The sequence below is a fragment of the Ornithorhynchus anatinus genome, chromosome 20, assembly GCF_004115215.2.
Source record: "Ornithorhynchus anatinus isolate Pmale09 chromosome 20, mOrnAna1.pri.v4, whole genome shotgun sequence".
NCBI classification, from domain to species: Eukaryota; Metazoa; Chordata; class Mammalia; order Monotremata; family Ornithorhynchidae; genus Ornithorhynchus; species Ornithorhynchus anatinus.
In genome coordinates, this window is record NC_041747.1 from 6,568,903 (window position 1) to 6,589,997 (window position 21,095).

The window sequence follows — 21,095 nt, forward strand, 5'->3', positions numbered from 1 at the left end:
CAGGCCCATGCTCTATCCACTAGGCCATGCTACTTCCCAGCTGCTCTAACACAAACTGCTAGACAGTGATCCAAGTGAGGACAGCCAGAATTATATTTGTGGGGGCCAAGTCAGGTTACCATGCCACCACCAAGACAGCCCAGATTAAAAAGGGCAAAGAGCAAAACATGCAGGAACTTTGATTTCTGAGTCAAAGCTGTAAAAATGCTGGAAACACAAAAATAGTATTTATGACTTTCCATATTAGTAGTACAATTTCAGAGGGCATCACTGTCAGATGGAAAAGGAAAGAGCTCCCAATGAAAACAAAGAGCTTCTTAGAGGTATATTAGATGACTATCGATGGTACTTATTGAGCACTTACTACGTGCAGAACACTCCACAAAGCATTCGGACAGTACAGAACATTAGAACTGGTTGATATGTCACTGCCTTCAGAGATTTTGCAGTCTAGATGTAAGCTTATTGTGGGCAGGGCATGCATCTACCAACTCTGTTGTAATGTACTCTTCCAGGCTCTTACTACAGTCTTGGCACCCAGAAAGCACTCAAATACCACTGATTGATGAAAGCACCTTTTTTCCACAAAGTGTGGCATTACATTACTTCTGAAAGGGAAGCCCACATTCAATAAGCGTAGTCTGCTGGTGTGTACAACAAAAAAACAATACACTACAAAATATTTCCCAAAGGACTTATTTCCAATAAGAGGGGGACACTTGTCTGGAACAAAAATAGAGCAAGATCTCTAAACAAGTGTCACAAATCTTTAAAACAGAATCCTTTCTCTAAATGCATTACACCACCCTACAACCTCTCCCAGGTCTCAGATTCCCAAACCTACTTTAACTGGACAGTAATGCTATCATTGTATAAGTCCTCTACACAAAGTACGATTGTCTAAATTTACATTGGAATCAAATGTACGGAAAGGGGTATCACATAGGGAATGGATGCTCATTGCTGTGAAATGTAATGAAACTTCTTGAGTGCTAAAGGCGCAAGAAGCCAAATTGAATTTTAAAAGGTGCCAACCAGGGGGCTGCAATCAGAATGGCTACTGTGGCTAAATGAGATAAGCCAACTGACTCCCCCACTCCACCCCCTCCCCATTAAGATCAAAACAGGAGGCTATTTTTATGCATGAGAGAAAAATATTTATCCTGTTTTCCCATTTTCTCTTGTTTTCCCAGTTGTCCCTGCCTTTTCGTGTCAGCAAATGCTGAGGAGAAGTACTTTCCCCTTCTTTGATTTCTATTTCTTTCCCAAAGCAGTTGCTGCTGATGGCAATTCATCTGTAATCCGGTATACAAATGAACTGTCCTTTCAGTCACTGGCACCATATGATGCTGTCGGTGAGGCAAGACAAATAAATTCCATGCAGGTGGAGCCCTGAAACTGCTGATAAAAGTGCCAAACTTCAAGATTAAAAGTCCAACATCCCCTGGTTAAAATAATAACAACAAAGATAGTATTTGTTCAGCATTTACTATTTGCCAGGTACTGTACTAAGCGCTGGGGCGGTACAAGCAAATCGGGTTGGTCACAGTCCCTTATCCCATGAGGGGCTCACAGTCTCAACCCCCATTTTACAGATGAGATAACAGAGGTATAGAAAAGTGAGGTGACTTGCCCAAGGTCACACACCAGGCAAGTAGCAGAGCCAGAATTAGAACCCATGACCCTCTGACTCCCGGGCCCATGCTCTACCCACTATGCAATGCTGGTTCTCTGCATAAATAAAAGGTCATAATCTCTTGCATAAATGTTTTTTGAAACTGTTCTCTTGAAAAAACGTATAGGTACATCCAGCCCACGTTCAGTGAGAATGTGCTAAGTTATATATTCATAGCTTGGCTCCTTATCTCCAAACTTGCCTACAGAGCAGAATTTTTGCACTGACTGTGATGGTCTTGTCTTATACCGTCGAGTCGTTTCTGACCCATAGCGACACCATGGACACACGTCTCCCAGAACGTCCGGCTCTCCATTTGCAATCGTTCTGAAAGTGGATCCACAGAGTTTTCTTGGTAAAAATCCCGAAGCGGTTTGCTGCCTTCCGTGCAGTAAATTCAAGTCTCCTCCCTCGACTCTCTCCCATGCCGCTGCTCCTCAGCATGGGTGAGCTTTGACTTGTTGTACCCGCCTCTTTAGAGAGAGAGGTGAAAATGTTCTCTAGGTATCCTGCAGGAAGTTACACACAATTGCTAAGTAAATACCATCGAGGATGGTGATGAGCAGACAGGTTCTCAGCCCACAAGGAACTTACACATTAGAACAATCCACCGCCTCATCTAGGAACAGGGGAAAATCAAACTCTATATCTGAGAAAAATACCTCAGATCATATTAAGATATTAGTTTTGGAGTGCTGAGACACATAAGAATCAATCACTCAAAAAAAATCAGTGGTATTTGCTGGGCCTCTTTCGGTAGGCAGAGCACTATGCTAAGCGTTTGGGAGAAAGCAGTGGCTTTTACACTATTGAATTCATCAAGAAACACTTAAAACCAAGTATATGATGAGAATTTAATTCCTTTTAAAGAATTTGGCACATCTAGTATACGGTAGCTACCAATGACCTGGGAATGGGGAAAATCCCCTCATTTTCTGCCTTTTAAGGAACCGGCTGATTGAAAAGAAGAGTAACTCAGAGATAATAATCAGGGGAAAACACGCTTCCGTATTTGTTTTAATTTCACTGTACAGCTGCAACCTGAATTTCATTAAATATGATAACAATCTACCCTTCCTGGGAGCAGAATACCTGACAACAAGATCCAAAACGATAAACATGCTGAACTATGAAAATCGTTCATTTCTGGACACTTGATTGAAAACGTCAACTTTGATTCTGTATTTTATTAATGGGTAAATGGGTAGGTATTCCCAACTTGAAAAGAAATTAGAGGACTGAGAAAGTAGGAGTAGGAGAGCAACAAGAAGCCGCATGGCCTAGTGGATAGAGCACGGGCCTGGCAGTCGGAAGGAGCAGGATTCTATTCCCAGCCCTGCCACTTGTCTGCTGTGTGACCTTGGGCAACTCACTTCACTTCTCATTGCCTCAGGTACTTCATCTGTAAAATGGAGATTAAGACTGGGAGCTCCATGTGGTACATGGACTGTTTCCAACCTGATTATCTTGGATCTACCCCAGCACCTAGTACAGTGCTTGGCACACAGTAAACACTAAACAAATAGCATTAAAAAGAAACTTAAAATATTTTAAAAGTAGACTAGCGAGGGAAAAGGCCCAGAGAAGAAACAGGAAAAGTTTAGCCCAGTCAGGAGAAAAAATGACTAGGATCTTGAAATTGTCACAGAGCATTTGCCAACCCACACAGGGCTGTGCTGGGAGGCGTGCTGAGCTACTTATCCACTAAAGCCTCGAACTCTATAGTGGGCAAGATAGCACAGAGTATTAGTTACTTTCACAAGCACTTTGAACAGTGCTTGGCACACAACAAGTGCTCAGTAAAGTCCACTGATTGACACTGTTAATGATTGTCGTATTTGGGCTAAGCACTGGGGTAGGTAAAAGAGATAATCAGGCCTCACAGTCTAAGTAGGAGGGAGGACCGGCATTGAATCCCCATTGTGCAGATGAAGGATCTGCAGCACAGAGAAGTTTAGTGAGCTGCCCAGGGTCACCCAGCAGGTAAGTGACAGAGCCGAGATTAGAACCCAGGTCCTCTGACCTCCGGGCCCTTGCTCTTTCCACTAGGCCATGCTGCTTCCCCTATTTTAGACGGATTCTTATCGACAAAAAAGTGGCTGCTCAAGTCTAACTTACTTTGAGAGAATAACCTCAGGGCACAGAGAAAACCAGACATAAAATTCTGATAGAAAGGCTAACTCAGAGTTGCTCTCTATCTCTCAAGATAAGAGGGGAGGAGATGCCCTTACAAGGCAAGAATGTCAGAAGCCATGAAGCAGACCTTGGGATAAAAAAGACCATTAAACTTTAAAATAAGTCAACGTGCAGATTGCTTCCCTTTTCCTGGCCATTTTTAAGACTAGGAAAGACCAGTAGCTAACGCTAATCCTACTTGAGGGCAGAAGACGGACTAAGAAGCTTATGAGATCTCCTCTTCGACAAATTCTTTGAAGGACCCATCTCTCCCCATTCCACAAAATGTCACCCCTCCGACCTGCAGTTCTCAGTTCCTCCAGAATATGCCATTTAGTTGGCTTACTTGGCTTCCCTCCTTCCCTATCGCAGAATGCCAGCAAACAACAAAGCAGCTTCAAAGACTTGCTCCTGAGCTGATCACCACTTAATTCTTAAAGAAGCAACCCCAAGAAACTACTCTAGCCTCAGCTCCTTCCCGGGGGCAAGAGTATAATAATAAGAATAATAATAATGTTGGTATTTGTTAAGCGCTTACTATGTGCAGAGCACTGTTCTAAGCACTGGGGTAGATACAGGGTCATCAGGTTGTCCCACGTGAGGCTCACAGTTAATCCCCATTTTACAGATGAGGTAACTGAGGCACAGAGAAGTGAAGTGGCTTGCCTACAGTCACATAGCTGATAAGTGGCAGAGCCGGGAGTTGAACTCATGACCTCTGACTCCCAAGCCCAGGCCCTTTCCACTGAGCCACTCTGCTTCCCCACCAGTATAGATCAGCCACCTCTGGAGAAAAGCTAGCCTAATTTAGGAAATCCAGGTCGGACAGAGTAGGCAGAAGGTGGCCCCAAACAAGAACAAAACTCACACGTCTCAGTCTCTACAACCGAAAAAGCCACTGATCCAATCCTTCACTGCCAGGGCAAAGGCAATTCCTGTAATAAATAGCCTTCCCCACTTTGGGGAAGTTTTGTGTTTTTACGACAATGTGATGTCCGGTCAAGACGCTGGCATCTACAGGTTCCTTATCTTCTCTGGCAGGACTCTGAAAGAGAAGCCACCAGAACAACATTCCTCTTCTCCATGCCAGTTAATTGCCTAAGGCATCTTCCCTGCTTTTGTGTCTGGGATTCGCAATACAGAATGATTCTCACCTTCCTCCTATCTGCAGCTCAGTGGAGAGTGCACAGGCAGGGGAGTCAGAAGAACCTGGGTTTTAATCCCAGCTCTGCCACATATCCGTTGTGATACCTTGGGCAAGTCACTTCACTTCTCCGCACCTCAGCGATCTCATCTATAAAATGCGAATTAAGAACGTGAGCCCCATGTGGGACAGGGACTGTGTCCAACCTGATTAACTTGTAATTACCCGAGCACTTAGAAAAGTGCTTGGCACTTAGTAAGTGCTTAACAAGTACCATAATTATTATTTGATCTTAAGGTCTTTCGCCCCACCACACTGTAAACTCCTTGAGAGCATCGATCATGCCTTCTCACTCTACTGGACTCTCCCTAGCTCTTAGAACAGTCCTTTACACCCAAAAGAGGCTCAATAAATGGATTCTTGATGGATCCTCAGCAAGCGCCAGCTGGACAGCTTTCTCCTCCCAGCGGCCACTGGGCCGGGCAATTGGTCTGAGTCTCAGGGATCAGTCTTGAAGCTATGCAATGCCTCAATCGGCCTGGGAACCAAAATCTCGGCTTCATGGCCTCTCTTGCCAAATGTCCACATGGCTATGACTCAAGAGCAGCTAAACGCAGTGTAGCGTAAACAAGCAACAACTAGAGGAGAAAAATACGAGGGCATTTTAAGCTTCTCCCTCCCGGGCAAGCATCTTGCTCAAATCTGAAAAGCCTATCGTGGTGTCCTTCTTGCCAGTGGTATGAACTTATGAAAACACTCAATGACCTCACCCAGACTCTATTTAAAAATCTTCATTATTTCTTTCACAATATTTCTTTGTGCATACATAATAAGTCTCTCCCCAATTACACTCCCACCTTCAACGCCTATTTGAAGGCTCATCTCCTTCAAGAGGCCTTCCCTAAGTCCTCATTTCCTCTTCTCCCACTCCTTTCAGCACCACCCTGCCCCTCCCTCAGCCCCACAGCACTTACACATATCCATAATTTATTTATATTATTGTCCGTCTCCCCCTTTACATTGTAAGCTCCTTGAGGGAAGGGAAAGTGTCAACCAACTCTGTTATACCGTTCTATTGTACTCTCCCGATCTTAGTACAGAGCTCTACTCACAGTAAGCGCTCAATAAATTTGAATGATTAATATCTAAACATTGCCATGATGAGGAGTAGCCCAGCAGGATTGAAGGGAGAGGATGAGGAGGGTGGGTCACCGTGGGAGAGCCTTGAATCCGATGATCAGGGATTCAATGGGATGTGGAGAGCAATACAGAGCTACTCTTCAGGACTGATATTTTAAAAATATAACTCCTACCTGATTGTTGTTCCTTCCCTTACTTGTCCCCAGTACTGCAGGAGTTTTAGATAACCACCTGCCCGATGGGCAAAATGTAGAAGCCCAGGCGAAGTTCGGAAAGCTTTGGGATTGTACCTTCCCTTGCTTCATTGAGTCAGTCAGTGGCATTTATTGAGCAGTTCCCGAGTATAGAGGATTATATTAAGGACTTGGGAGAGGACAATACAACAGAGTTAGTAGACACATTCCCTGTGCTCAAAGAGCTTACAGTCTGTTGCTTTGGTTACCTTAATTTTCATGTTACCTTGAGTTTACTGAGATCGGTTTCTAGCAAAGCACTCTGAGATGGCCATTTCTAAAATATTACTCTCACTGGGTTTCAAAAATATTAGGTCGGCACTCAATTCAGATTTTTTCTTCTCTATTTGCTCCAGCCTCATAAAGTATTCTCCGTCACAGTGATCTTGTGGAAAAGATGCCAATGAATAAAAACCTTCAAGAAGACAAAGCCTCTTTAATCATCCATTATCAATTATCCTCTCCTTTCAAGAGTCAGTTTAGCACATTCTATTAATAGCGCATTTTTCATCTGTGTCACGTTCGGCAAGAAAAACCAAGTGGAAAAGACGAACTTCTTACTATCATTGACAACTGTTATGTATCTACTTATTGTGCCCTCAAGAGGTTAGAGTCAGAATAACTTCCTGAGGCTCAGGAGACAATTTAACAGAAATTCTTCAAAGTCGCAATACTTTCAGGACCGTAAAATCCAGAACTGTAAACTGTTATTGGCAACACGTACCTGTTCTGCTTTTAAGCCAATATCAACACCCGCCTGAGTCCATGAATGATATAAATGGAAGAATACAAAATAAAATGCTTTATAACTAGCCCGTCCTTTATTTTCTGAAATGGATTAAAGTGTTCGTTCTCTCTCTCTCTCTCCATATATAATAATAATAATAATAATGACGGTATTTCTTAAGTGCTTACTATGTGCAAAACACTGGTCTAAGCGCTGGGGGTGATACAAGGTAATCAGGTTGTTCCACATGGGGCTCACAGTCTTAACCCCCATTTTATAAATGAAGTAACTGTAGCACAGAGAAGTTAAGTGGCTTGCCCAAGGTCTCACAGCAGACAAGTGGCGGAGCCTGGATTAGAACTCACCTCCTCTGACTCCCAAGCCCCTGCTCTTTCCACTAAGCCACGCTGCTTCTCATGTATCTATACATATATGTATATAATCTAAACATGGCCAAAATGGGGAGTAGGCAGGACGTATATATTCCATGTAATTGATTCAGATCCTACGATCTTTCACATTAAAAAAATATGGTAGTGTTTACTTTGTGTAAACAGTAAATGCTACAGTAAACGCTTGGAAGAGTATAAGAAAGTTAGCTGGCGTGATCCCTGCCATCAAAGAGTGTGATTTCTCTTTGTAGCGCTCATGTTGTGCTTTAAATATATCAAACAAGAATGCCCGTTAAATGGATAAAGAAACCTAAAGTGATCAAATTTACAACAAAGAGAAAGTGCCTTTCAAGAAGAATGCTCAATTTCATAAGAGGTATTGTGTTCCATTTTTCCACTTATGTGACTTAGCTTCATGTCATTGTAATGATCTGTGCTATTAAAAACCATGGAAAACCCTTAATTCAACATTTTTATGCTCTCAGGGGCACAGTTGCAACTTGTTCAAATCCTCCAAAAGTTATATCGTTTCCGTATCAAATTCTCTAAAGGTTCTATTGATCCCTATCAGGCCGACAAGTGAATGTTTTCGGAAATAGAGCTTATTTTTCTCTTTTTCCCTATTTTGTCCAACATAAAAATCAGAAGAGAGGAAAAGAACAGATAGATGGTATAACTAAAATCAAGCCTGTAAAGCAACATTGTCTGTACTTTGTTTCCTAATAAAATGTCAGTCCTTTGCACAATCACCTTTACCACATACAAATAGAGATAGACATATGTCCGCCCCCCCCCCCCCCCACTTTATTCTGGGCATCTCTGAACAAGGATATTTGATTGGATTTCATCTTGCTCTAAAAATATCATAAAAATAAGAACTCATCTTCTGCCTCCCCAAATGTGCTAATGAAAATTGCATCCCTTGATAGAAGGGGTTCAGGCCATTACATCAAGAAAAGCGCCCCAACTTTTTGTTTTCATTCTTCCTATTTTTCTTCGATTCATATTCCATAGGGAAGTTGTCATTTCACCAGAATGCATTATAATTAGACAAACTCAGCCAGTCCTCTTGCAGAATGGAGGCTCAAAACACAGTGGAAAACTGGATAGAAGCCAATTAAAACCATATGACCAGAAAGAGCAAACTGAGTCCTGCTGGGAAAAGCCCAAGCATGAGCCAAGCCTTTTGTGGAATTTTTCAGTGAAAACACCCAGCTTCTTAGAGGCTGGAAAAAATCTCATTTCATAAAATATTCTCTCCCCGTCTCGAGCAGCTTCTCCTGGAAGTTTGAGAACTGGAATTAACCCTCCAGTTCCCACTGATCTCCCTTGCTCACCAACAGGTTCCAGCTGGGAATGCCAATAGAGTTTTTAGGCTGCCAGGAAGTCACAGTGACTAAAAACTGCCAACGCGATGTAGCATGAACATCTTTAAAATGTCATCATCTTCAAAATGCCTCAGAGTCATCCTTGCAACGTTCACCGCAAGAAGCATTTTCCTTTCCATTTGACGGTGCCATTTTCAGAGTTACGTTGGGCTCCACGGAGCCTGCCTGTGCCCTGCGCTTAGTACAGCGATCTGCACACAGTAAGCGCTCAATAAATACGATCAAACGAATGGGTGCAAGAGTCCCATCGCGAGCTTGCTGAAATGCCAATGGGCTAGGAGTGGGTACCTTCTGCAGAAGGACTGGCAAACAGATGTAGCACATTTTCATTTTAATGGGATTTTTTTTTTTAAATGGTACCTGCTAAGTGCTTACTATGTGCCGGGCACCGTACCAGGCACTGGGGTAAATACAAGCTAATCAGGTTGGACACAGTCCACGTCCCACATGAGGCTCACAGGCTTCATCCCCGTTTTACAGATGAGGTAACCGAGGCACAGAGAGGTTAAGTGACTTGCACAAGGTCACAACACAGCAGAGCCAAGATTAGAACCCAGGTGCTTCTGACTCCCAGACCTGTGCTCTATCCACCAGATCTTGCTGCTTTTTTGCCAGGGAATGGCTACTGAGATACCTATCCTGCTCCCAAGCAATTCAGAGCCACGTAAAGCATCCAAGACTGGGAGATAGAAACTTTTGGAAAAATATGGGCTCCGGGAACCATTACACCCTCTCACTCGGGAACACATCACTGACTTGACCATCAACAGGGCTGTTTGACACCTCGCATAACACAGCCTACATTCTCCAACTGAGTATCTCAGCGGATTTACAGACACCGTTCCAAATACGGGCTCGAGCTGAGAAGCTTGAAACCTCTCTGGGGACTTTCCGGTGGACCGTACTTTGACAGAAGTCACTGACACCCCTTCTTTAAGCCCCAGGTCCCAATTACTTGCAAGGAACTCACCGGGAAGAGGGCTGAAATGTTATCCATGAGCTGATTTCAGGGTTCTAGGACTCAAGGAGAGCCCAGAGAGGCCACGAAACAAGCTACTTACCGCCCAGAAACTGAATCCCTCCGGCCACCCTGCCGACGGTCCTGGAGATGAGTTCGGACACGCAGCACCCCATGAGCGCCGTCAAGGCCACCAGGAGGAGGAGGCCGCAACCCAGGCCCGTGACCACCGTGCAGATCCGCCACTCCGCGCTGGGGATGCCCTGGAAGGAAGCGTAGCGGCCGCACTCCTCCACCATCACCATGGTCTGGCGACTCTCGTCGTGGACCGGATAGGAGCATCTGCGGAAAGTGCCGAAGGACACCGGCTTCCCCAGCTGGGACCCCAAGAGCCAGTAGGGCATAAAGAAGCCCACGCAGGAGGCGGCGGCGCAGAGGAAGGACAGCAGCGCCCAGATCACCCCCGTACAAGTGAGGCTGGATGCCATCTTTCAGCTCGCCACGGCTAGCTTGACCGGACTGTGAACCGGGAGACGCGGGGGGTTGAATCCTACCGATCAATCTCGTCCCATCTTCTGTAGAGAGGATGACGGTCCCTGGGTGGGAACGGAGCAGGAAGTATAAATATTAAATGACACTAATAAAATAAAAGAATTTCACAGACCAAAGTGGGACCTGGCTTCTAAAAGTGGGTCGAATCAATTTTCTTCAGAAAAGGACCATAATGGATTGTAGAGCCCATGAAGAGGCAGGGACAGAGTCAGGGACGGAGGCCGGAGTAGGGGCAGAGACGGGTGGCAGGGGCAACAGAGGCAGGGGCCAGGGGCAGCACGGGCACGGGCAGGGGCAGAGACGGGTCGGAGGCAGGGGCAGAGGTAGGGGCAGAGGCAGAGGCGGCAGGGGCAGAGACGGGACAGAGGCAGGGGCAGAGGTGGCAGGGGTGGAGGCAGGGGAAGAGGCAGCTTGGGCAGAGATAGGGGTACAGGCAGAGCTGGGGCAGAGGCAGAGATAGAGGCAGAGGCAGAAGCAGCATGGGCAGGGGGCAGAAACAGGGGCGCGGGTAGGGGCAGAGATAGGTGCAGGGGCAGCATGGGCAGGGGCGGAGGCAGGGACAGAGGCAGGGGCAGGGGCAGAGATGGGGCAGAGATGGGGGCAGGGGCAGGGAGAGGGGTAGAGATAGGGGCAGGGGCAGAGAGAGGGGCAGGGGTAGAGACAGAGATGGGGCAGTGGCGGGGGCAGAGACGGGGCAGGGGCAGGGGCAGAGATAGAGGCAGGGATGGGGCCGGGGGCAGAGACAAGGGCAGAGACGGGGGCAGGAGCAGGGAAGCCCAAAGCCCCGGGGCAGCGGCCGGTCCTCGTCTCCTCCCCAGCCCGCGGGCGGTGGGCGGTGGGCCTCACATGTGCGTGGCGGCAGGGCGGGCTCCTCCGGGGTCGGGGGCGCACAGGCAGCTGGAGCGCAAACATCCACCGAGCGGGGGGCGCGGGCAACGGCGCCCCGTCCTGCCTCGCCCTTCGGGGGCCGGGCCGGGCCGGGCCGGGCCCCCGTCACACACGCAACCCACACACCCACACACGGACAGACAGGACCGGCCGGGCCGCGCCCCCGCCGCCGCCGCCGCCGCCGCCGACACATTCCTGGAGAGCCCGCGCCACGGGGACGCGCGGGGCCGCCAGCCAATGGCCGTCGCGCCTCCGGACGCCCCGCCCACTTGGGGGCGGGGCCTCCGCTAATTAATATACCGATTTATGAAGCGCTTACCAGCTGCAGAGCGCTGGTCTAAGCGCTGCGGGGACATACGGGGTCATCGGGTTGTCCCAGTACGGTTCTCCGTCTTCATCCCCATTTGGCAGATGAGGTCACTGAGGCCCAGAGCATTCTAATCATGTTGGGATTTGTTCATGATGATAATAATGTCGGGATTTGTTAAGCGCTTAATAATGTCGGTATTGGTTCATGATGATAATAATGTCGGGATTTGTTAAGCGCTTAATAATGTCGGTATTGGTTCATGATGATGATAATGTTGGGATTTGTTAAGCGCTTAATAATGTCGGTATTGGTTCATGATGATGATAATGTTGGGATTTGTTAAGCGCTTAATAATGTCGGTATTTGTTCATGACGATAATAATGTTGGGATTTGTTAAGCGCTTAATAATGTCGGTATTGGTTCATGATGATAATAATGTCGGGATTTGTTAAGCGCTTAATAATGTCGGTATTGATTCATGATGATGATAATGTTGGGATTTGTTAAGCGCTTAATAATGTCGGTATTGGTTCATGATGATGATAATGTTGGGATTTGTTAAGCGCTTAATAATGTTGGTATTTGTTCATGATGATAATAATGTTGGGATTTGTTAAGCGCTTAATAATGTCGGTATTGGTTCATGATGATAATAATGTCAGGATTTGTTAAGCGCTTAATAATGTCGGTATTGGTTCATGATGATGATAATGTTGGGATTTGTTAAGCGCTTAATAATGTTGGTATTTGTTCATGATGATAATAATGTTGGGATTTGTTAAGCGCTTCCTATGTGCGGAGCACTGTTCTAAGCGCTGGGGGAGACACAGGGGAATCAGGTGGTCCCACGTGGGGCTCACAGTCTTAGTCCCCATTTGACAGATGAGGTCACTGAGGCCCAGAGAAGTGACTTGCCCACAGTCACACAGTTGACAAGGGGCAGAGCTGGGATTCCAACTCATGACCTTGTTAAGCGCTTCCTATGTGCGGAGCACCGTTGTAAGCGCTGGGGGAGATACGGGGTCATCGGGTGGTCCCACGTGAGGCTCCCAGGCTTCATCCCCGTTTGGCAGATGAGGTCACTGAGGCCCAGAGAATAATAATAATGTTGGTATTTGTTAATAATAGTAATAATAATGTTGGTATTTGTTAAGCACTTAATAACATTCGTATTTGTTAAGCTCTTCCTATCTGCGGAGCAATAACGTTAGTGTTTGTTAAGTGCTTACTATGTGCTGAGCACTGTTCTGAGCGCTGGGGTAGTTACAGGGTAAGCAGGTTGTCCCACGTGAGGCTCACAGTCTTCATCCTCATTTTACAGATAGGGGAACTGAGGCCCAGAGAAGTGAAGTGACTTGCCCACAGTCACACAGCTGACAAGTGGCAGAGCCAGAATTTGAACCCATGGCCTCTGACTCCCAAGGCCGGGCTCTTTCCCCTGAGCAACGCTGCTGTTCTAAGCGCTGGGGGAGATACGGGGTCATCGGGTTGTCCCACGGGACACTCACCGTCTTCATCCCCATTTGACAGATGAGGTCACTGAGGCCCAGAGAATTATAATGTTGGTATTTGTTAAGCGCTTCCTATGTGCGGAGCACCGTTCTAAGCGCTGGGGGAAGATACGGGGTCATCGGGTTGTCCCACGTGAGGCTCACAGTCTTCATCCCCATTTTACAGATGAGGTCACTCAGGCACAGAGAATAATGATAATGACATTGGTATTTACTAAGCGCTTCCTATGTGCAGAGCCCTGTTCTAAGCGCTGAGGGAGATACAGGGTCATCATCAGGTTGCCCCACGTGAGGCTCCCAGTCTTCATCCCCATTTTACAGATGAGGTCACTGAGGCCCAAGGAAGTGAAGCGACTTGCCCACAGTCCCACACCTGACGAGTGATAGAGGTGGGATTCGAACCCGTGACCTCTGACGCCCCAGCCCGGGCTCTTTCCACTGAGCCACGCTGCTTAAAGACGATTGAATGAGTGAATGAATGGGGCTCACTGGCTGGAAGCAGTGGGGCTCAGTGGAAAGAGACCGGGCTGGGCAGTCGGAAGTCGTGGGTTCGAATCGCGGTTCTGCCACTTGTCAGCTATGGGGCTTTGGGCATGTCGCTTCACTTCTCCGTGCCTCAGTGACCTCATCTGGAAAATGGGGATGAAGCCTGGGAGCCCCACTGGGACAACCTGATCACCTTGTATCCCCCCCCAGCACTTGGAACAGTGCTTGGCACATAGTAAGCGCCTAAATATCACCATTATTCCCCATTTTGTCCATCCTGATCTGCTTGTATCCACCCCAGTGCTTAGTACAGTGCCTGGCACATAGGAAGCACTTAACAAATATCATTGTTATTATCATCACTACGCACACAGCTCTGGACTAAGCCCTTGGGAGAGGATGACAACACTATCTCTAGCCCGTGAGCTCCTCGTAGGCAGGGAATGTGGCTCTTGTTGCATTATTTTGCACATAAGTACTCAGATACAAATTAATAATAATAATGGTATTTGTCAAGCACTTACTATGTGCCAAGTACTGTTCTAAGCATTAGATACAGGTCATCAGGTGGTCTCGCATGGGGCTCACAGTCTTAATCCCCATTTTATAGATGAGGTAACTGAGGCACAGAGAAGTGAAATCGCTTCAGCTGCAAGGGGTCTAACCAAGGCCACACAGCAGACAAGTTCATTCATTCAATAGTATTTATTGAGCACTTACTATGTGCGGAGCCCTGTACTAAGCACTGGGAATATACAATTCGGCAACAGATCAGGGATTAGAACCCACGACCTCTGACTCCCAAGCCCGGGCTCTCTCCACTAAGCCACGCTGCTTCTCTGGATCGTAAAAAGATACATTCCCTGCCCACAACGTACTTACTGGTAGACATTAATGCAAATAAATAACAGAGATGGACATAAATTACCTGACTAATGGGGAAGTTTCCAGACCAGCTGCTCGCTTTGGTGGAAATCAAAATCCACTCCTGATTCTGGGTTTGGCTATGTGGGAGGAAGAGGGGGCACTTATCACTTAATGTCCTCAAGTCGCTTCAGCTGCAAGGAGTCTAACCAACGCTCATCCCCTTCCTAGGCTCACCCTTCCATGCTGGATGCTTGCTTGGCCACCTTTTGGAAACCTAAATCCACGTTTTGTCCCTCGAACAGAAAGGAAAAAAGGAAAGACATTCTGGGAGGCGGCGTTAAAATGCATTTAACTCATTCGACAAAGTGAAAAGCCGGACATAGGTACATCCGATTCTGTCAGGAACTCTTAAAGCTATCACTTAATAGCAATAAATTAACTGGCTTGGTTTATGGGACTCTTTTTAACAATGTACTTAGTCGTGACCCCTTTAATGGCCGATGAGGAGAGGAGACCGACCATGGGGTTTTCAGCCACAAGCACATTAAAGCTCAAACATGTGTCTCTAGTTTAGAAAGGATTTTTAGCTATATGCTTCAGTGGAAGCTGCATCAACAGATGTAATGGCCCAAAGTAGCACAGTTCGGCTTTTCTTCCCTTCCCGGGTCTATGTTACGTAAGTATTAAAAAGAACCGTTTCACGTTAGACTTGCAAACAAATAAAAAGGAGGCAAATAATTTTAGAAGAATTACTGACTTCCTTCCCCCCTCACCCCCATCCATAAGGCTGCACACTTTCCTGTATGTTGCTCTTTGGAAAAGAAACCCATTCACCAGCTCCTAAACCAGAACCCTTGTAGAACACAATAATGATAATAATGGTATTTATTAAGGGCTTACTATGTGGCAAACACACTGTTCTAAGTGCTGGGGTAGATGACACAAGGGAATCAGATTGTCCCACATGGGGCTTACAGTCTTCATCCCCATTTTACAGATGAGGTAACTGAGGCGCAGAGAAATTAAGTGACTTTTCCAAAGTCCCACAGCTGACAAGTGGCAGAGCTGGGATTAGAACCCACGACCTCAGACTCCCAAGCCCGGGCTCTTTCCACTAAGCCACACTGCTTCTCCTATACTCACATCTCATTTGGTAGAGGTTTAACAAATCCAGTAAATGGTCAGGCAAACAATTCAACTGAGTCCCTTCCTGAGAGAAACAACTTTGAATCAAGCTAATTTGTGACATGTGAAATGGACTTAACTTTGCTTACAAGTATCCTGAACAGATGCCTACAAAATGCTCAGATTAAAATACTAACGGAAATTCTGAAGTCCACGACTGATGGTTCCCTGGTGAGGAATTTCCAAAACTGGAAACAGGAGAAATAGGTGCTAAGGTAGGCAGGGGAAAGATATTGAAAATGGGGTCTTTAGCCCAGTCAAGAATAAAATAATGTAAACAACAGTGGAACAGCCAGTTCAACATTCGGCACAGTGTATATGCAGTGTAGGAAGATTGCCGGTTATTTGAGCCACATCCAAAAGCACAAAGAGAGATAAGCTATTATATATGTTCTCTTCAAACATGGACTTATGTGCATATGTTACCAAATTAAATTTCTCCACCTCTCTTACTCTATGTATTTATTACCTGTACATGTCATGAAAGGGATTGTCGATCATACATCAATCACATCAACCGCAGTCCCATGCGCTGATAAAAATCTCACCATCCGTAGCGATGTCTTCAGACTCTAAGGACAGCTATATAAGCCTCTTTTTAATAATTCATGAAACTAAGAATGAAAAGAATTTCCATTCGGGTTTGAATCAATGGTTCATCCATCCTGTCATATATTGGACTTGCTCCCTTTGCTCTACCCCTCTCCCCACCCCACAGCACCTTTGTATATATGTACATATTTATAATTATAATTCTTTTGATTTTTATTAATTGTGTATCTATAATTCTTATTATTTATAATGATGCTCATGATTGCCTGTTTACTTGTTTTGATGTCTGCCTCCCCCCTTCTAGATTGTGAGCCCACTGTGGGCAGGGATTGTGTTTATTTGTTGCTGAATTGTACTTTCCAAGCATTTAGTACAGTGTTCTGCACACAATAAGCACTCAATAAATATGACTGAATGAACCAATGCAGTCTACCAATTGCTTTGAAAATAGTAATAGGACCTTAAAACTCCACTTCACTTTCCATAATTGATATTGATTGAGCACTTACTGTGCATAGAGTACTCTAAGTGTTTAAGAGAGTACAGTATAATAGAGTTGGTAGACACATTCCCTGCCCACAAGGAGCTCACAGTCCATAAGAACGATGGTCCCGCTACGTCTTTGAATAAGCATTTTCCCAAATGGAGGTCAAACTTCATTTCCCCCAGGGTGATGTGAAGTGAATAAGATACTGATCTATAAGGCACCACTGCTTCGTTGCTATAGATCTTATTTTAGCTTTTGCATTTCCTCAGCGAAGGCCACATCTCTATCTGGGCTCATTAAATATGATACGGCTAAAAGAGGAAGGCTTGACGATCCACCGGAGAGCAAAACAGACCTTACACAAAAGGATCACGGTCAGAACAGAGCAGATAGAGAACAATAACGGTTGCTGTTTTGGCTCTCGAGTCTGTATTAACTCAGTAACACTCAGGTCTTTTTTTTTGGCAAGTCTTGGAAAGAAGAGAGAGTACACATCAGGAAGGCTTATTTATTCATATTAATGTCCATCCCCCCCTGCACCAGACTGTAAGCTCATTGTGAGTGGGGAATGTGGTTGCTAATTCTGTTGTACTGTGCTCTCCCAAGAGCTCGGGACAGTGCTCTGCACGTAACAGTGCTCAGTAAATACAACTGATTGACCGACTGATTAATGAAGTCAGTTTTGCTAAGCAGTCTCAATCCTGGAGTGCGATTGGGAATACCCAGTTCTCGGATGGTATCCTAGTTCAGTGTTCAGCACATCGTAAGCGCTCAATAAATACGATTGAATGAATTTCCCTCTATTACTGCTGGTCTTGGGACAAATCCCCTAAGCAATCTGCCTTCCTCATCCTTCTAACCATAAAATATGGAGAAAGCCAATATACACCTCAGAGACTCCAGGGTTTGAGTAGCAGTGAGTGGTCGTGCTTTGCCCTCTGGTGGTGTCACACCCCTTAAATGAAGAAAAGGTCATTTGTTTGAAGGGTAGGACTAGCTCCTCATGGGACAGATTCTACATTGGCAAGAAAAGGGGGAAATCGATGAGATGAGGCTATTTTCTTTCTCATTTCTGTGGATGTCAGCTCTAAGAGCACCTTTGAGCACTTCAAAAAGACCGTACTAATCAGGTCAGCCAAGAACAAAAAAAACTAGCATAGTCCCTTTTAACCTAGTAAATTAATCCAAATCAATCAGCTGGGAAGCTTTAAAAAAACCCAAAAACTAACTAGGCTCTGCAGAATATTTCACGGTTATGCTGTGTTCATGGGTAAGTACAAGAATCCACAGCATAATATAACTGTACCTAATTGCTTTCCTTATTTCTTACTGAAGAGAAATACTCTTCACTTTCTAGTTGTATTTACTGAAGACAAACTCCCACTGCCAGGACTGCTGAATCACAGCAGAATCAGGTCATGGGTCCCGTGGCAAAAGCAAGGGATTGAGCGTTAGGAAACCTGGGTTCTATTTCCTTTTTTTTGCTCTGCGTGTAGAAAGCGCTCAATAAATACCATTGATTTTTTTTAATCCACAGGCCCACTTGTGCCCTTGGGCAAATCACTTAACTTTTCCAGCCTCAGTTTCTGCACCTAGAAATACATCTACAGATCTAAGGAGAGGCACTGTTGAGACTTATTGATAAGTGTTTTGTACCTCCAGGCTTGGAGAATGAACTGTAAGAAGTGCTTTCTGAATAAACTCTAAGGTCTAAGGGTGAGAAGATTTGAAGGATTTATTGAGTGCTTACTGTGTGCAGAGCACTGTAGTAAGCGATTGGAAAGTACAATTCAGCAATAAAGACAGTCAATCCCTGCCCACACTGGGTTTACAGTCAGGAAGCGGGAAGAAAGACATCAAAACTAGTAAACAGGCATCAGTATAAATAAAGAGAATTATAGCCTGCTGGCAATTACGGTTTCTTTTGTTTTTAAACAGGGATTTCCCTCCTGGGCCCTCCACATCTAGAATGACTGCTCTAAAGTATTCCATTGATGGGATTTATTGAGCGTTTACTATGTGCAATGAATGTACTAAGCACTTGGGGTAGTACAATGCAGGGAATTAGCAGACCCATTCCTGGCCCATAATGCGCTGGAATCTTGCTATTTAATGCATGGCCACTCCGTAGCTTTGTTCTTATTGTTTCTCTTTACCAATGAAAAAAAACCCTAGTACTGAATCATTAATATTTTTTGCTTTAGAAGAGAGAAAGAAGAACGGCTCGTGTCCTCACAAGTATTAAGCTTTAATTGCCTTTCAATTTTTGGAAGGATCTCATTTTAATACTTAATTGTTTTTGTGATATGATTTCCTAACGAAATTCATTTCAGTGACAGATATCCTTTTTGAAACAATACCTATTTATAGCTTAATCTGTATGTTTGATCTTTTAACTTTTTGCTCGTTAAAAGAGAGGGAGGTATTGGCCTCAATCAGAATAGAAATAAATTACCTCTGAAGATTGAGGTTCGTGCAACTGTTAGAATGACATGGATCATCCTTTAAATCATTAATATTAAAATTCATCACTATATATGTAGAACCATCTTCCTAGTCAGGGATGACAGTTCTCAGAGTGAGATTTCATCTCTGCATGAGTGGTGAAAAAAAGAGCTTCTTTCTTCTCCACTGCACACATGAAAGGACAGGACAGGTTTTTTAGCCACTCCCACAGTCCGATAAGAAATCCTTTCTTAATAAGGCTGCTCAGACAACAAGGGGCTGACTGGAACCAGTGCTGACTGAAATAAAGTAGCTGGGAAGTTTGAAGAAAGTGTGAAGGAGGGAGAAAATGTTGATAGGAGCCACAAACTATGAAACAACACACTCTCTCTTTGGAATTCTGGACACACCTGGGATTTTTCACTTCCACAAAAATCGAGCTGAGTGGTTCCCACTCCAATTTACCCTCCCCAGCTAAGCAGCATGGTGTAGTGGGTAGAGAACGGGCATGTGAGTCAGAAGATCAGGGGTTCTAATTCTGGTCCTTCACTTGTCTGCTGTCTGACTTTGGGCAAGTCACTGTACTTCTCTGGGCCTCAGGTACCTAATCCGTAAAATGGGGATTGAGACTGTGAGACCCATGTGGGACAGGGAATGTGTCCAACCCTGTTTGCTTGGATCCAACCCAGAGCTTAGTACAGTATTATTATTATTAATAATCCATCTCTACCATCTCATCCAGGAACAAAAGGTCAGACCGTTTGAGGAGGCAGAGCCCCACGCTGAGACACAAAACAGTAACTCACGGAAATCAGTGTTCACCAACATCGTCAGCACTGCCACCACTATCATCACTATCATCCAGTGCTTAGAACAGGGCTTGGCACATTGTATGCACTTACAAATGCCATTATTATTATCATCACTACTAAAATATCACTACCACCAAATAATATTCTGATATTAAGCATATATTAAGTATCTTTGCATGCTACCCAGAGTGTATAGCACTCTATGCTATAGCAATCTATGTCACCCTGGCGCTCACACAATAAGTAATAATGATCTAACCGATGTTTGTATAGCCCTCATCTTCCCCCTTAAACCTCTCTTCCTCCTCACTGCCCTATAACTCTTGATTTTAATATAATGGGCAGACAAGAAGAGAATGATTAGGAATGTACAACCCTGGCAGCAGTAATAAAATTTTAACTTGAAAATTGCCTGAAAAGAATCGGCACGGTAGATGTGAGCGCACACAAATTATGTGCAAATGACATGCAAATTTTTATGTGACTACACTTACTCTCCCCTAATCATTTCAGACACTGAGATTAGACTCTGGAAATATTTCATTGGAGGCCACTGACCTATGACCTCGAGGTTGTGAAAGTGAGATAACAAATAGCAATTCAAAAAATGGTTGCTCACCCACTTCCACATTAAACAGAAACTCCTCACCACGGGCTTTAAGGCAATCATTTATCTACCCTCACTGATTTCCTATTCCACTCCAACCCGCATATTTTGCTCACCCACCTGTTTTATACTTCGATCTCTAACCCACCACCAACCCCTTCCCCTTTGCCCACGTTCTTCCTGGGGCCTGGAACTCTTCCCTGCTTCTTACGGGACAGTGCACAGAAAAGTGAAGTGATTTATCCAAGGTCACACAGCAGACAAGTGGCGAAGTGGGATTAGAACCCAGATCTTTCTGACTCCCAGGTGGTGCTCTATCAGGGGACAAGCCCTGACCTAGACCCAAGAACTGGATCGCTTTCTGGCAGTTAGGAAGATGTTGGTCACTTTCTTTTTCCTGACTGCAGTTCCCCATAAGCACTACAATTCCCTCCACAAAAAATCAACCAGTGGTATTTACCAAGTGCTTACTATGTGCATTTGGAAGAGAACAATACAACAGAGTTGGAATAGAAGTCCCCTCCCCACAAGGAGCTTATGGCCTAGAGGAATGTTTTTCT

General features: G+C 45.1%; 1 protein-coding gene across 2 annotated transcripts in view; it reads right to left on the minus strand.

Moving 5' to 3' along the window:
• LHFPL6 (LHFPL tetraspan subfamily member 6) overlaps positions 1 to 11,437 on the minus strand; it is a 108,786-nt gene extending 97,349 nt beyond the window's left edge. The window contains exons 1-2 of one of the 2 annotated variants that reach the window (XM_001512017.4): positions 11,231 to 11,436; positions 9,936 to 10,428 (exon numbers count right to left, since the gene is read on the minus strand). In XM_001512017.4, coding sequence (XP_001512067.1) covers positions 9,936 to 10,320 — 385 coding nt within the window. In that variant the 5' untranslated portion in view covers positions 10,321 to 10,428; positions 11,231 to 11,436. Of the gene's footprint in view, positions 1 to 9,935; positions 10,429 to 11,230 lie in introns of both variants that reach the window. The other variant, XM_029048441.1, reaches the window with a different exon arrangement.
• Between the last annotated feature and the right edge of the window lie 9,658 nt (positions 11,438 to 21,095).